The following is a 13,771-nucleotide window of genomic DNA, read 5'->3' as shown; positions in this document are numbered from 1 at the left end:
TGTTATATGTGATAGTAGTAGAGTTCGGTTGTTAGGACCGAAGGGTAGGTCAGACACCCCAGATATGTCTGACAGTATGTGATGAAATGTTTATATGCTGGCATGATATGTTATATGTGATAGTGGTAGTAGGAGGGGAATAGTCCCCAAGTTCGGTTGTTAGGACCGAAGGGTAGTTCGGACACCCCAAATATGTCTGATAGTATGTTCATGTTATGATATATGTGATAGCAGCAGTAGGGGTGGATTAGTCCCCAAGGGTCGGTTGTTAGGACCGACGGGTAGGTCAGCACCCCAGAATAGCTTGACACAGGTAGGTCGGCACCCCAGAATGGACGTACCGGGTAGGTCGGGCACCCCAGAATTGTTCGACATTATGTATGCTATGTGATTGTATGGTATGTGGTACAATGGGGGAACTCACTAAGCTTCGTGCTTACAGTTTACAGTTTTGGTTTCAGGTACCTCTTCAGCGAAGGGGAAGGAGCTGGCGCAGTAGCGACACATCATACACACACTCTTTGTTTTCCGCACTAAGAGTTATTCTGGGATTTGTACTCTAACATTATTATGTTTTTACGATTCGGTTTTCAGATACGAGACATGCTTTTATTAAATGATATGATCGATTGATATTTTGATACAAATGTTGTGCAAATTACTTCATCAAAAATGAAATTTTTGGTCGTGAAAATTGGGTCGTTACAATAATGTTATCATATCTTTCCATTTCATCGTTCGATTTTATTTTTTTCTAAAGAGAACCCTACAAATATTTTATAGATTTGATATGAACCATACAACCATCGATGACAACATAGGCAATTCAACGAATACAAAGGGGCATAGATTTAGGGATGTTCTTGAAAAAGGTGGGACAAAAATTGAGCTCACTCAGTTACATAAAAGAAATACAAAATGAAAGTAAAAGAGTCATATTAGCATCACTCAACATAATAACACTAACGGTTTAAGTTACGAGACCAAACTATAATAAAACATTCTTAAAAAAAGGCATTTTTTATTTGAAAACTTCTTAAACTCTAAGTAGAATAGCAAACCACATAGAACTTTATCATTGTTCTCTTAATAAAATTGAAGTGAGAGAAAGTATGTTGTTGAAAATAAATATATCATTCTCATGAGCTATAAATAATATTTGATAGTAAATTAAAATGTTGATATAAAACAATTCCAACAATAATGTACAATGTTTGCAGTGATGCTTTGTTAAGGGGTTGCTTGATTGTCTTTTGATTCTGACATAGTCCAGTAAAAAGTTTTTGCTGACATGATCTGATTCTTGTGTGTTTGATGCTATCAATATAGCCTCTAACTAGATCCACAACCTTTCGAAATCCTTCGACTCAGTCCAAGAAAAAAAAGTGTTGGATTAGATCATTTCCATCATCTGCTCCTTTTTCCCTTTGATAACATCACAACCATCTTCTTCCTTAGCCACCAAAGCCCTTTAATACCCGGATAACATTTACACTCCATCCTTCTTCCTCAAATGGCCGTTGAAACGAGACCGGCCACCATCGCTTAGGCACTCCGTTCGCTGTTTCAGCAACACCGACGATGCTGTCGAATTCCTCCTCCGCGCCGTCGTCTTCCTTAGGTGAGTTTGTTTTTTTATTTATTTATTTATTTATTTATTTTTTTAATAACAAGATGTTGGCTATTGACTAGTCAATTTCACAAAATCAAAATCGCTTTCAACTTTGTTGATTGCTATCGACTGCTTGTCAATTTGTTCTAATTCTATTGGTTTCTTCTTATCCTTCTGTTTTCACTCAATTAACTAATTTTACAAAATCACTGTTTTCTATTACACTTTTTGAAACGAATCATATTTTGGAAATTTTTCTTAGGATTTCATAAGTATTAATGCTTGAATGGCGGATACTCTTTGAATTTGGACTTTAAAGTGCCTTGGAGTTCGGTAAGCTTAAATGACTAAAGTTTGAGTTCTAGATTGATAAGTTTAATTGTTGGGTTTAACATAACAAAGAAGATAATCTTAATGAATCTAACTTCTAACCACTAACCAACCGTTAAAAAAACAAGAAGATTATGTTTGTTTGGTTTATTATTTAAACAAATATACATATGTACACAAGAGATAACACTGAACATATGACTATAAGTCTACCTAAAGGTGAATCAATTCCCACTCCAATCTTCTAATCTTCTTAGCTTTAAATTAGTCTTTTAACATTAATTACATATAAGATGAAAGTTTCCGGTTTATGAATCATTCACAAGTATAATTGTGATTTCCTAGTTGACTGTAAGTAGGTCTGACAATCGTGTCGTGTTCGGGTTGGCGTATCGCAGGTTGGCGGGTCAAAATATGCCAACCCAAACACGACCCATTTAAATATACAAGTCACGGGTTGGCGATTTTGGAACATAAACCCATATATGACCCGCCAACCCATTTATTTTTACGGGTTACAGGTTGGCAGGTTCGTGGGTCCGAATTTTAGACATTTAAGTCTTAAACATCCAAATGAAAATTAAAAACATTCATAGAAACATGTTACAGACTTAGCCTTATAGGTCACGACTTATAACCTTAGACTATCCACCACGAGTCAAAATATCAAAACAGTCAAATGGTCTATGAATCAATGGTATATATTATATAAAACTTATTAAATATTAATAGTTGATACATAAATACATTTAAAAATAAAATAACTTTTTTTATTAAGAATATAAACGGGTTGGCAGGTCAACCCGTTTATTTTTTGAGAAACCCATATATGATCCGTTTAATAAACGGGTTGGCGGGTTAGCGGGTTGAAAAACTCAGCTCAAACCCATTTATTTCGTGTCGTGTCACGGGTCGTGTCGCGTGTCGTGTCAAGAATTGCCGGCCCTAACTGTAAGTGATACATATAGTTTGGTTATTAATATTAGTGGGTTGATGCATAGATTGGGACTGATTTTGGTTTAATTTAGGTACTAACTGTTGTATGTTGCATAGTTGTTAACCTTCAAAGAAGGTGGCAATAGTTGCGAGAGGATGATGGGTGTGGCTAATCGAGAATGTTTTTATATCAAACCAATAACTTTGTATATTTTTATAATGTTATAAGTTAAATGGTAAATCATAAAGAAATTATTATAAAAAATGTTGTCTAAGGATAATATAGTTATTTTGCACTACCAATCAGATGCAAAATCAAACATCAAGTTTCAATTAGAAGTTAACTCATAACTTCTAACCCAATTGGCTTTTAGCTCAGTCAGCTCTAACCTAACTAACAACTATCAAACAACTTCTAAGTAGCTTCTATTAGGCCATCGGGTATGAGGACACGCCAAACAGCTCCACCACATCGTCATCTCCTTCCACACCATTACACCATTGGTGGCGTACTTGCAACGAAATGAGAGAAAGAGTGAGGAAGAGAAGCTATTGGCTATGGTCTTTCATGGTATACACCACGAAAGTCAACCATCTCCTTCCTCACTACGAGACCCTCATGTCGTGTATACCAAGCCTTACCGATTCCCGACTATGTTCAACATTTCCAACCGTACCGCAACTAAAAACCTGAAAAAACCACATAAGCCGCAACCAATAAACCGAAACTGCAACGGAAACGATGGTGAGATTTTCTGTTTTTCAAAAACTACAAACTTGCAGTGCGGTACAGTTTTTAGTTTTCAAAAACCGCAAAAAATAAAAAAATAAAAACTGCACCGCATCACATATATTATATATAATTTTTTTATTACTTATTAATATATTAAATATTTAAAAATAAAATAAAAAAGAACTAATACAAAGCACCATTAGAAGACAATTAGCAGGATTTTGAGATTTATACCAATAAAATCCAAACAAAAAACAACATACCAAGAATAGAAATGAACAATGACTAATCACCAAATTTAGCAATGAACTTTACTAGCTTGAAACATCAATCAGAATGGCATCAGCAATGACAATGAATTAGTAACTCTTTCTTGAGCACCATCCAGAAGATCAATAACTAGAGCCTAAACACATTAAAATCCAAAACTATCATAAAAATTTGGAACATAAAAAGATAAGTTCTAAAAAAACCACAATAACGACAAGATGATTTTAATTTTACCCCTGAGCTGAGATGAGAATTGGAGTATACATGTGAAATTCTATAAAGGAGGTCCATGATTCAAAGCTGTACATACCCAAAGGCAAAGTATTGCTAATTTTGTTCTATGATTTACACCCAATGTGATGGGTCTTGTGACATGGACACGGTTTACCATTTTCAAATACTTACACAACAACAATCTTTCACTTTGTTAACCAATAATTTATGCAATCGTATTTCGTTTTTATCTTTTCCCAGTTTATGCAACTTACCTTGACAGATTATTCATTCATATTTCAATCCGTTAAACAAGTTACAAATAAAATGTTACACATTTGATCATAACAAAAACGTGACACTGAATGTCATTTAAAAAAAAAACATTGCTGAATCAAATACAAACAAACATTCTCTTTCAAAAAAAAAAAAACATTTTGTTTACACAAACAAATATTTCACCCAACACAAACTATCACACCAAATCCTCCCAAATACATGGGAACACATCATAAACGCACATGTCTATTGCATGACTTCCTTCTCCATCTCTATTCTCTTACACCAAATCAAGGGTATGTGCCATAAACCCGCACACCTCTATTGCATGACTTTTATTTCACCTTAATTCGGTTCTCTTACTATATAATACACCAACATACAATTAACGAATCACATGTATGTATGTATGTAAATAACAACATATACCATTTTTTTATTTGTAAATCAGAATTAGGAAAAAAAATATTCAAATGGCAACCCAAATGGTAGATATAGAGGCTCAATCATCAGCTCAAACCTCATCCCCTCCATCAATCTTCAACAAAGTCGATCATCCGGTTACACTAAAGGTTCACTTTTCATCCTTTTTCGAAAAAAAAAAGTGTTTATATGTTATAAACTTATTATTCCGATTATTTAATTGAACAGTTTCAAGAAGTGGTTTACACCATCAAAAACAAGAAACAAGGATGGATAAAAAGAAAGAAAAACCACGAGCCTACAGAGAAACATATACTCAAAGGAATAACCGGCATGGTGTTGCCCGGAGAAATGTTAGCCATGTTAGGGCCATCCGGATGTGGAAAAACTACCCTTTTAACCGCATTAGGTGGCCGCCTAGGTGGCAAGCTAGACGGGACCATCACCTACAATGGCAAACCGTTTTCAAGTATCATGAAGCGGTACACCGGTTTTGTCACTCAAGATGACATTCTATATCCTCATTTAACAGTCACCGAAACCCTTGTTTTCATTGCCTTACTCCGCTTGCCTAAAAAGCTCACAACTCAAGAAAAGATCACGCATGCGGAAGCGGTGATCGACCAACTTAGGTTAACAAGATGCAAGAATATTATCATCGGTGGGCCGAATTTAAGAGGGGTGTCGGGTGGAGAGAGAAAAAGAGTTAGTATCGGGCAAGAAATGCTTATAAACCCTAGTTTGTTGTTCTTGGATGAGCCAACATCTGGGCTTGATTCAACAACTGCTCAAAGGATTGCTTTGACTTTATGGGAGTTAGCAAGAGGCGGAAGAACAATTGTTATGACGATTCATCAACCTTCAAGTAGGCTTTTTTACATGTTTCATAAGGTGTTGTTGTTATCGGAAGGGAATTCGTTGTTTTTTGGTAAAGGATCGGAAGTTATGGATTATTTTAACAGTATTGGATTTTCGCCATCGGTCGCCATGAATCCTTCCGACTTTTTGCTAGATCTTGCAAATGGTATAAACATTGAAAATATTGTTTCATTACAACCCTAGGATAGGAGTCCAACAAAGAACATATTGGCATATTGCCAGGTTCTGAACCTGGCATGACATTTCAGTTCAGGTTCAGAACCTGACAAGTTCATTTTCTGAACGTAACTGTCCCTTGACCGTTGGTGTTGAACATACACATTATGTTCATGTTATGATATATGTTAGGACCGAAGGGTAGTTCGGACACCCCAAATATGTCTGATAGTATGTTCATGTTATGATATATGTGATAGCAACAATAGGGGTGGATTAGTCCCCGAGGGTCGGTTGTTAGGACCGACGGGTAGGTCAGCACCCCAGAATAGCTTGACACGGGTAGGTCGGCACCCCAGAATGGACATACCGGGTAGGTCGGGCACCCCAGAATTGCCCGACATTATGTATGCTATGTGATTGTATGGTATGTGGTACAATGGGGGAACTCACTAAGCTTCATGTTTACAGTTTACAGTTTTGGTTTCAGGTACCTCTTCAGCGAAGGGGAAGGAGCTGGCGCGGTAGCGGCACATCATACGCACACTCTTTGTTTTCCACACTATGAGTTATTCTGGGATTTGTACTCTAACATTATTATGTTTTTACGATTCGGTTTTCAGATACGAGACATGATTTTATTAAATGATATGATCGATTGATATTTTGATACAAATGTTGTGCAAATTACTTAAACAAAAATGAAATTTTTGGTCGTGAAAATTGGGTCGTTACAATAATGTTATCATATCTTTCCATTTCATCGTTCGATTTTATTTTTTTCTAAAGAGAACCCTACAAATATTTTATAGATTTGATATGAACCATACAATCATCGATGACAACATAGGCAATTAAACGAATACAAAGGGGCATAGATTTAGGGATGTTCTTGAAAAGGTGGGACAAAAATTGAGCTCACTCAGTTACATAAAAGAAATACAAAATGAAAGTAAAAGAGTCATATTAGCATCACTCAACATAATAACACTAACGGTTTAAGTTACGAGACCAAACTATAATAAAACATTCTAAAAAAAAGGCATTTTTTATTTGAAAACTTCTTAAACTCTAAGTAGAATAGCAAACCACATAGAACTTTATCATTGTTCTCTTAATAAAATTGAAGTGAGAGAAAGTATGTTGTTGAAAATAAATATATCATTCTCATGAGCTATAAATAATATTTGATAGTAAATTAAAATGTTGATATAAAACAATTCCAACAATAATGTACAATGTTTGCAGGGTTGTTTGATTGTCTTTTAATTCTGACATAGTCCAGTAAAAAGTTTTTGCTGACATGATCTAATTCTTGTGTGTTTGATGCTATCAAATATAGCCTCTAACTAGATCCACAACCTTTTGAAATCCTCCGACTCAGTCCAAGAAAAAAAAGTGTTGGATTAGATCATTTCCATCATCTGCTCCTTTTTCCCTTTGATCAACATCACAACCATCTTCTTCCTTAGCCACCAAAGCCCTTTAATACCCGGATAACATTTACACTCCATCCTTCTTCCTCAAATGGCCGTTGAAACGAGACCGGCCACCATCGCTTAGGCACTCCGTTCGCTGTTTCAGCAACGCCGACGATGCTGTCGAATTCCTCCTCCGCGCCGTCGTCTTCCTTAGGTGAGTTTGTTTGTTTGTTTGTTTGTTTTTTTTTTAATTTTTAATAACAAGATGTTGGCTATTGACTGAGTCAATTTCACAAAATCAAAATCGCTTTCAACTTTGTTGATTGCTATCGACTGCTTGTCAATTTGTTCTAATTCTATTGGTTTCTTCTTATCCTTCTGTTTTCACTCAATTAACTAATTTCACAAAATCACTGTTTTCTATTGCACATTTTTAAACGAATCATATTTTGGAAAATTTTCTTAGGATTTCATAAGTATTAATGCTTGAATGGCGGATACTCTTTGAATTTGGACTTTAAAGTGCCTTGGAGTTCGTTAAGCTTAAATGACTAAAGTTTGAGTTCTAGATTGATAAGTTTAATTGTTGTTCTAACCACTAACCAACTGTTAAAAAAACAACAAGATTATGTTTGTTTGGTTTATTATTTAAACAAATATACATACGTACACAAGAGATAACACTCAACATATGACTATAAGTCTACCTAAAGGTGAATCAATTCCCACTCCAATCTTCTAATCTTCTTAGCTTTGAATTAGTCTTTTAACATTAATTACATATAAGATGAAAGTTTCCGGTTTATGAATCATTCACAAGTATAATTGTGATTTCCTGTAAGTAGGTCTGGCAATCGTGTCGTGTTCGGGTTGGCGTGTCGCAGGTTGGCGGGTCAAAATATGTCAACCCAAACACGACCCATTTAAATATACAGGTCACGGGTTGTCGGGTAACGGGTTGGCGAGTTTGGAACATAAACTCATATATGACCCACCAACCCATTTATTTTTACGGGTTACAGGTTGGCGGGTTCGTGGGTCCGAATTTTAGACATTTAAGTTTTAAACATCCAAATGAAAATTAAAAACATTCATAGAAACATGTTACAGACTTAGCCTTATAGGTTACGACTTATAACCTTAGACCATCCACCACGAGTCAAAATATCAAAACAGTCAAATGGTCTAATCAATGGTATATATTATATAAAACTTATTAAATATTAATAGTTGATACATAAATACATTTAAAAATAAAATAATTTTTTTTATTAAGAATATAAACGGGTTGGCAGGTCAACCCATTTATTTTTTGAGAAACCCATATATGACCCGTTTAATAAACGGGTTGGCGGGTTGAAAAACTCAGCTCAAACCCATTTATTTCGTGTCGTGTCACGGATCGTGTCGCGTGTCGTGTCAAGAATTGCCGGCCCTAACTGTAAGTGATACATATAGTTTGGTTATTAATATTAGTGGGTTGATGCATAGATTGGGACTGATTTCGGTTTAATTTAGGTACTAACTGTTGTATGTTGCATAGTTGTTAACCTTCAAAGAAGGTGGTAATAGTTGCGAGAGGATGATGGGTGTGGCTAATCGAGAATGTTTTTATATCAAACCAATAACTTTGTATATTTTTATAATGTTATAAGTTAAATGGTAAATCATAAAGAAATTATTATAAAAAATATAGTTATTTTGCACTACCAATCGGATGCAAAATCAAATATCAAGTTTCAATCAGAAGTTAATTCATAACTTCTAACCCAATCGGCTTCTAGCTCAGTCAGCTCTAACCTAGCTAACAACTATCAAACAACTTCTAAGTAGCTTCTATTAGGCCATCGGGTATGAGGACACGCCAAACAACTCCACCACATCGTCATCTCCTTCCACACCATTACACCATTGGTGGTGTACTTGCAACGAAATGAGAGAAAGAGAGAGGAAGAGAAGCTATTGGCTATGGTCTTTCATGGTATACACCACGAAAGTCAACCATCTCCTTCCTCACTACGAGACCCTCATGTCGTGTATACCAAGCCTTACCGATTCCCGACTATGTTCAACATTTCCAACCGTACCGCAACTAAAAACCTGAAAAAACCACATAAGCCGCAACCAATAAACCGAAACTGCAACGGAAACGATGGTGAGATTTTCTGTTTTTCAAAAACTACAAACTTGCAGTGCGGTACAGCTTTTAGTTTTCAAAAACCGCAAAAAAAATAAATAAATAAAAATAAAAACTGCACCGCATCACATATATTATATATAATTTTTTTATTACTTATTAATATATTAAATATTTAAAAATAAAATAAAAAAGAACTAATACAAAGCACCATTAGAAGACAATTAGCAGGATTTTGAGATTTATACCAATAAAATCCAAACAAAAAACAACATACCAAGAATAGAAATGAACAATGACTAATCACCAAATTTAGCAATGAACTTTACTAGCTTGAAACATCAATCAGAATGGCATCAGCAATGACAATGAATTAGTAACTCTTTCTTGAGCACCATCCAGAAGATCAATAACTAGAGCCTAAACACATTAAAATCCAAAACTATCATAAAAATTTGGAACATAAAAAGATAAGTTCTAAAAAAACCACAATAACGACAAGATGATTTTAATTTTACCCCTGAGCTGAGATGAGAACTGGAGTATACATGTGAAATTCTATAAAGGAGGTCCATGATTCAAAGTTGTACATACCCAAAGGCAAAGTATTGCTAATTTTGTTCTATGATTTACACCCAATGTGATGGGTCTTGTGACATGGACACGGTTTACCATTTTCAAATACTTACACAACAACAATCTTTCACTTTGTTAACCAATAATTTATGCAATCATATTTCGTTTTTATCTTTTCCCAATTTATGCAACTTACCTTAACAGAATATTCATTCATATTTCAATCCGTTAAACAAGTTACAAATAAAATGTTACACATTTGATCATAACAAAAACGTGACACTGAATGTCATTTAAAAAAAAAACATTGCTGAATCAAATACAAACAAACATTCTCTTTCAAAAAAAAAACATTTTGTTTACACAAACAAATATTTCACCCAACACAAACTATCACACCAAATCATCCCAAATACATGGGAACACATCATAAACGCACATGTCTATTGCATGACTTCCTTCTCCATCTCTATTCTCTTACACCAAATCAAGGGTATGTGCCATAAACCCGCACACCTCTATTGCATGACTTTTATTTCACCTTAATTCGGTTCTCTTACTATATAATACACCAACATACAATTAACGAATCACATGTATGTATGTATGTAAATAACAACATATACCATTTTTTTATTTGTAAATCAGAATTAGGAAAAAAAATATTCAAATGGCAACCCAAATGGTAGATATAGAGGCTCAATCATCAGCTCAAACCTCATCCCCTCCATCAATCTTCAACAAAGTCGATCATCCGGTTACACTAAAGGTTCATTTTTCATCCTTTTTCGAAAAAAAAAGTGTTTATATGTTATAAACTTATTATTCCGATTATTTAATTGAACAGTTTCAAGAAGTGGTTTACACCATCAAAAACAAGAAACAAGGATGGATAAAAAGAAAGAAAAACCACGAGCCTACAGAGAAACAGATACTCAAAGGAATAACCGGCATGGTGTTGCCCGGAGAAATGTTAGCCATGTTAGGGCCATCCGGATGTGGAAAAACTACCCTTTTAACCGCATTAGGTGGCCGCCTAGGTGGCAAGCTAGACGGGACCATCACCTACAATGGCAAACCGTTTTCAAGTATCATGAAGCGGTACACCGGTTTTGTCACTCAAGATGACATTCTATATCCTCATTTAACAGTCACCGAAACCCTTGTTTTCACCGCCTTACTCCGCTTGCCTAAAAAGCTCACAACTCAAGAAAAGATCACGCATGCGGAAGCGGTGATCGACCAACTTAGGTTAACAAGATGCAAGAATATTATCATCGGTGGGCCGAATTTAAGAGGGGTGTCGGGTGGAGAGAGAAAAAGAGTTAGTATCGGGCAAGAAATGCTTATAAACCCTAGTTTGTTGTTCTTGGATGAGCCGACATCTGGGCTTGATTCAACAACTGCTCAAAGGATTGCTTTGACTTTATGGGAATTAGCAAGAGGTGGAAGAACAATTGTTATGACGATTCATCAACCTTCAAGTAGGCTTTTTTACATGTTTCATAAGGTGGTGTTGTTATCGGAAGGGAATTCGTTGTTTTTTGGTAAAGGATCGGAAGTTATGGATTATTTTAACACTATTGGATTTTCGCCATCGGTCACCATGAATCCTTCCGACTTTTTGCTAGATCTTGCAAATGGTATAAAAATTGAAAATATTGTTCAAGTTCTACTGGCAGGTTGCCAGGTTCTGAACCTGACATGACATTTTAGTCATGACATTTTAGTTCAGGTTCAGAACCTGGCAAGTTCATGTTCTGAACGTAACTGTCTCTTGACCATTGGTGTTGAACATACACATTACCTTTTTTTTTTTTTTTTTTTTTTTTTTTTTAAAGAATTTGCATAGTTACTACAAATGTTGTTAATATTTTAGGGATATCGCCGGATAATTCAAGTTATGGGGATCAAAATGCGGTGAAGCAGAAGTTGGTTTTGGCTTATAAGTCGAATCTTGATGAGAAATTAAAAGCTGAAGTAGTAGAATTCAATGATGATGAGAACGATGTTTTAGACAACAAGAAGCATGAACGATGGAGCACGACTTGGTTGCAACAAGTCATGGTTTTACTCAAAAGAGGTGTTAAAGAAAGGAAACATGAATTCTTTTCCACTCTCAAGATCGGTCAGGTTATAGCTGTGTCATTCCTTTGTGGTTTGCTATGGTGGCAATCTGATAAGGCTCACTTACAAGATCAGGTATAAAATATAAATATATACTCTTGTTTGTCATCACTTTTAACTTATAAATAATAATAATAATAATAATAATAATAATAATAATAATAATCTAACATGTTTCTTAATCGAAAACTATGCAGTCAGGATTGCTCTTCTTTTACACTGGATTCTGGGGGTTCTTTCCTTTATTTCAAGCAATTTTCACATTCCCTCAAGAAAGGCAAATGCTAGGAAAAGAACGATCTTCAGGAATGTATAGACTTTCATCTTATTTTATATCAAGAACAATAGGAGATCTTCCTATGGAGTTAGTTCTACCAACATTGTTTTGCATCATAACCTACTGGATGGCTGGGCTCAAATCAGATTTTGGAAGTTTTTTGTATGCGCTATTCACACTTCTTTTTAGCGTGTTGGCATCACAAGGGCTAGGGTTAGCCGTAGGAGCACTAGTTATGAACCAAAAATCAGCCACCATTATGGGATCTGTGATCATGTTATCATTCACACTAGCAGGTGGATACTATGTTCAACATGTGCCTGATTTCATATCTTGGATCAAATACATATCCATCAGTCAACATACTTACAAGTTGTTGATAGCTTCACAATATGAGCATGGGCAGACTTACAAATGTGGTAACTTGACGTGTTTGGTTGAGGATTTTCCGGCTATTAAGAGCGTTGGGCTTGATGGGCAAGTGCTATCGGTTGTGGCTTTGGCACTGATGCTGGTGTTATATCGGGTTGTTGCGTATTTGGCTCTCATGAGGATTGGTGTGCCTAAATAACAAACTGAGAATTTATATGAATGAATCAAAAAAGAACCGAGTGAAAGAGAATGAAGAGGTGATTAATCGTAATCTAAAAGTACTATAATAAATTCAACCTTACAGTTCTCAATTTGATACGAACAGGAAGAAAGGGGAAAATTTGATAGTGTTCAAGACTTCGAGTGCAAATTGCTATGCTCATATCCAACATAATTCATAGCCAAAACATACACTTACAGATATTCAAAGCTGCCGTGATGTTCACGCAGGTGGCGGAGCCAATCCGAAGCCGATTGCCTCACGATGATGTCGATCACATCACTAAGCTTTCGCAGCCCTAAAACCTTCACCTCTCGACTTTGATCGATTGCGCTTTCCTCGATCGACTAGAGAAGCAATCGAATTAGGATTTGCGATTTCGTGATGACGATTCCGTTGGATTCAGGATTTGCGAGAGGAAACGAGCCCATGGATTCGATTAACCCTCGTATGTGTATGTGTACGAGAAATTAAATATCTTTTTACCTTTTCTTTCTATATTTATATTTCCGGTGATTCCGATGACAAGTGTCATATTTATAAAATTAAAAAATCTTGTCATAATTTTAAGTGAATAGAAAGAAAATTAGAAAGAAATTTCATAATTTTACATGTCATATGTTTAATTTCTGGATCCTGTTATTCTTAGGTCTGACAATCGTGTCGTATTTGGGTTGACGTGTCGCGGGTTGGCGGGTCAAAATATGCCAACCCAAACACGACCCATTTAAATATACAGGTCACGAGTTGGCGGGTCACGGGTTGGTGGGTTTGAAACATAAACCCATATATGACCCACCAACCCATTTA

At 35.6% G+C, this 13,771-nt stretch overlaps 2 protein-coding genes across 2 annotated transcripts; both read left to right on the top strand.

The window, feature by feature from the left end:
• Positions 1-4,846: 4,846 nt before the first annotated feature.
• Positions 4,847-6,501, top strand: LOC111910526 (ABC transporter G family member 9). Its single transcript, XM_023906362.3, has 3 exons — positions 4,847-4,945; positions 5,025-5,820; positions 6,322-6,501. The coding sequence occupies exons 1-3, from the start codon at positions 4,847-4,849 to the stop codon at positions 6,357-6,359; spliced, it is 933 nt and encodes a 310-aa protein (XP_023762130.1). The 3' UTR covers positions 6,360-6,501.
• Positions 6,502-10,635: 4,134 nt separating this feature from the next.
• LOC111910525 (ABC transporter G family member 9) lies at positions 10,636-13,320 on the top strand. Its single transcript, XM_023906361.3, has 4 exons — positions 10,636-10,734; positions 10,813-11,608; positions 11,845-12,167; positions 12,290-13,320. The coding sequence occupies exons 1-4, from the start codon at positions 10,636-10,638 to the stop codon at positions 12,938-12,940; spliced, it is 1,869 nt and encodes a 622-aa protein (XP_023762129.1). The 3' UTR covers positions 12,941-13,320.
• Positions 13,321-13,771: the final 451 nt, after the last annotated feature.

This window comes from Lactuca sativa, chromosome 5 (genome assembly GCF_002870075.4).
Source record: "Lactuca sativa cultivar Salinas chromosome 5, Lsat_Salinas_v11, whole genome shotgun sequence".
NCBI classification, from domain to species: Eukaryota; Viridiplantae; Streptophyta; class Magnoliopsida; order Asterales; family Asteraceae; genus Lactuca; species Lactuca sativa.
Note: the sequence above shows the minus strand (reverse complement) of the source record. Positions and strands in the feature narration are given on the sequence as shown.

What these genes read in the sequence shown, in the direction of transcription:
- LOC111910525 (XM_023906361.3), top strand. Translation starts at nt 10,636, where the DNA reads ATGGCAACCCAAATGGTAGATATAGAGGCTCAATCATCAGCTCAAACC. An exon ending in ATCATCCGGTTACACTAAAG is followed by an intron (nt 10,735 to 10,812) that starts GTTCATTTTTCA and finishes TTAATTGAACAG; the next exon opens with TTTCAAGAAGTGGTTTACAC. An exon ending in TTTGCTAGATCTTGCAAATG is followed by an intron (nt 11,609 to 11,844) that starts GTATAAAAATTG and finishes TTAATATTTTAG; the next exon opens with GGATATCGCCGGATAATTCA.
- LOC111910526 (XM_023906362.3), top strand. Translation starts at nt 4,847, where the DNA reads ATGGCAACCCAAATGGTAGATATAGAGGCTCAATCATCAGCTCAAACC. An exon ending in ATCATCCGGTTACACTAAAG is followed by an intron (nt 4,946 to 5,024) that starts GTTCACTTTTCA and finishes TTAATTGAACAG; the next exon opens with TTTCAAGAAGTGGTTTACAC. An exon ending in TTTGCTAGATCTTGCAAATG is followed by an intron (nt 5,821 to 6,321) that starts GTATAAACATTG and finishes TTTTGGTTTCAG; the next exon opens with GTACCTCTTCAGCGAAGGGG.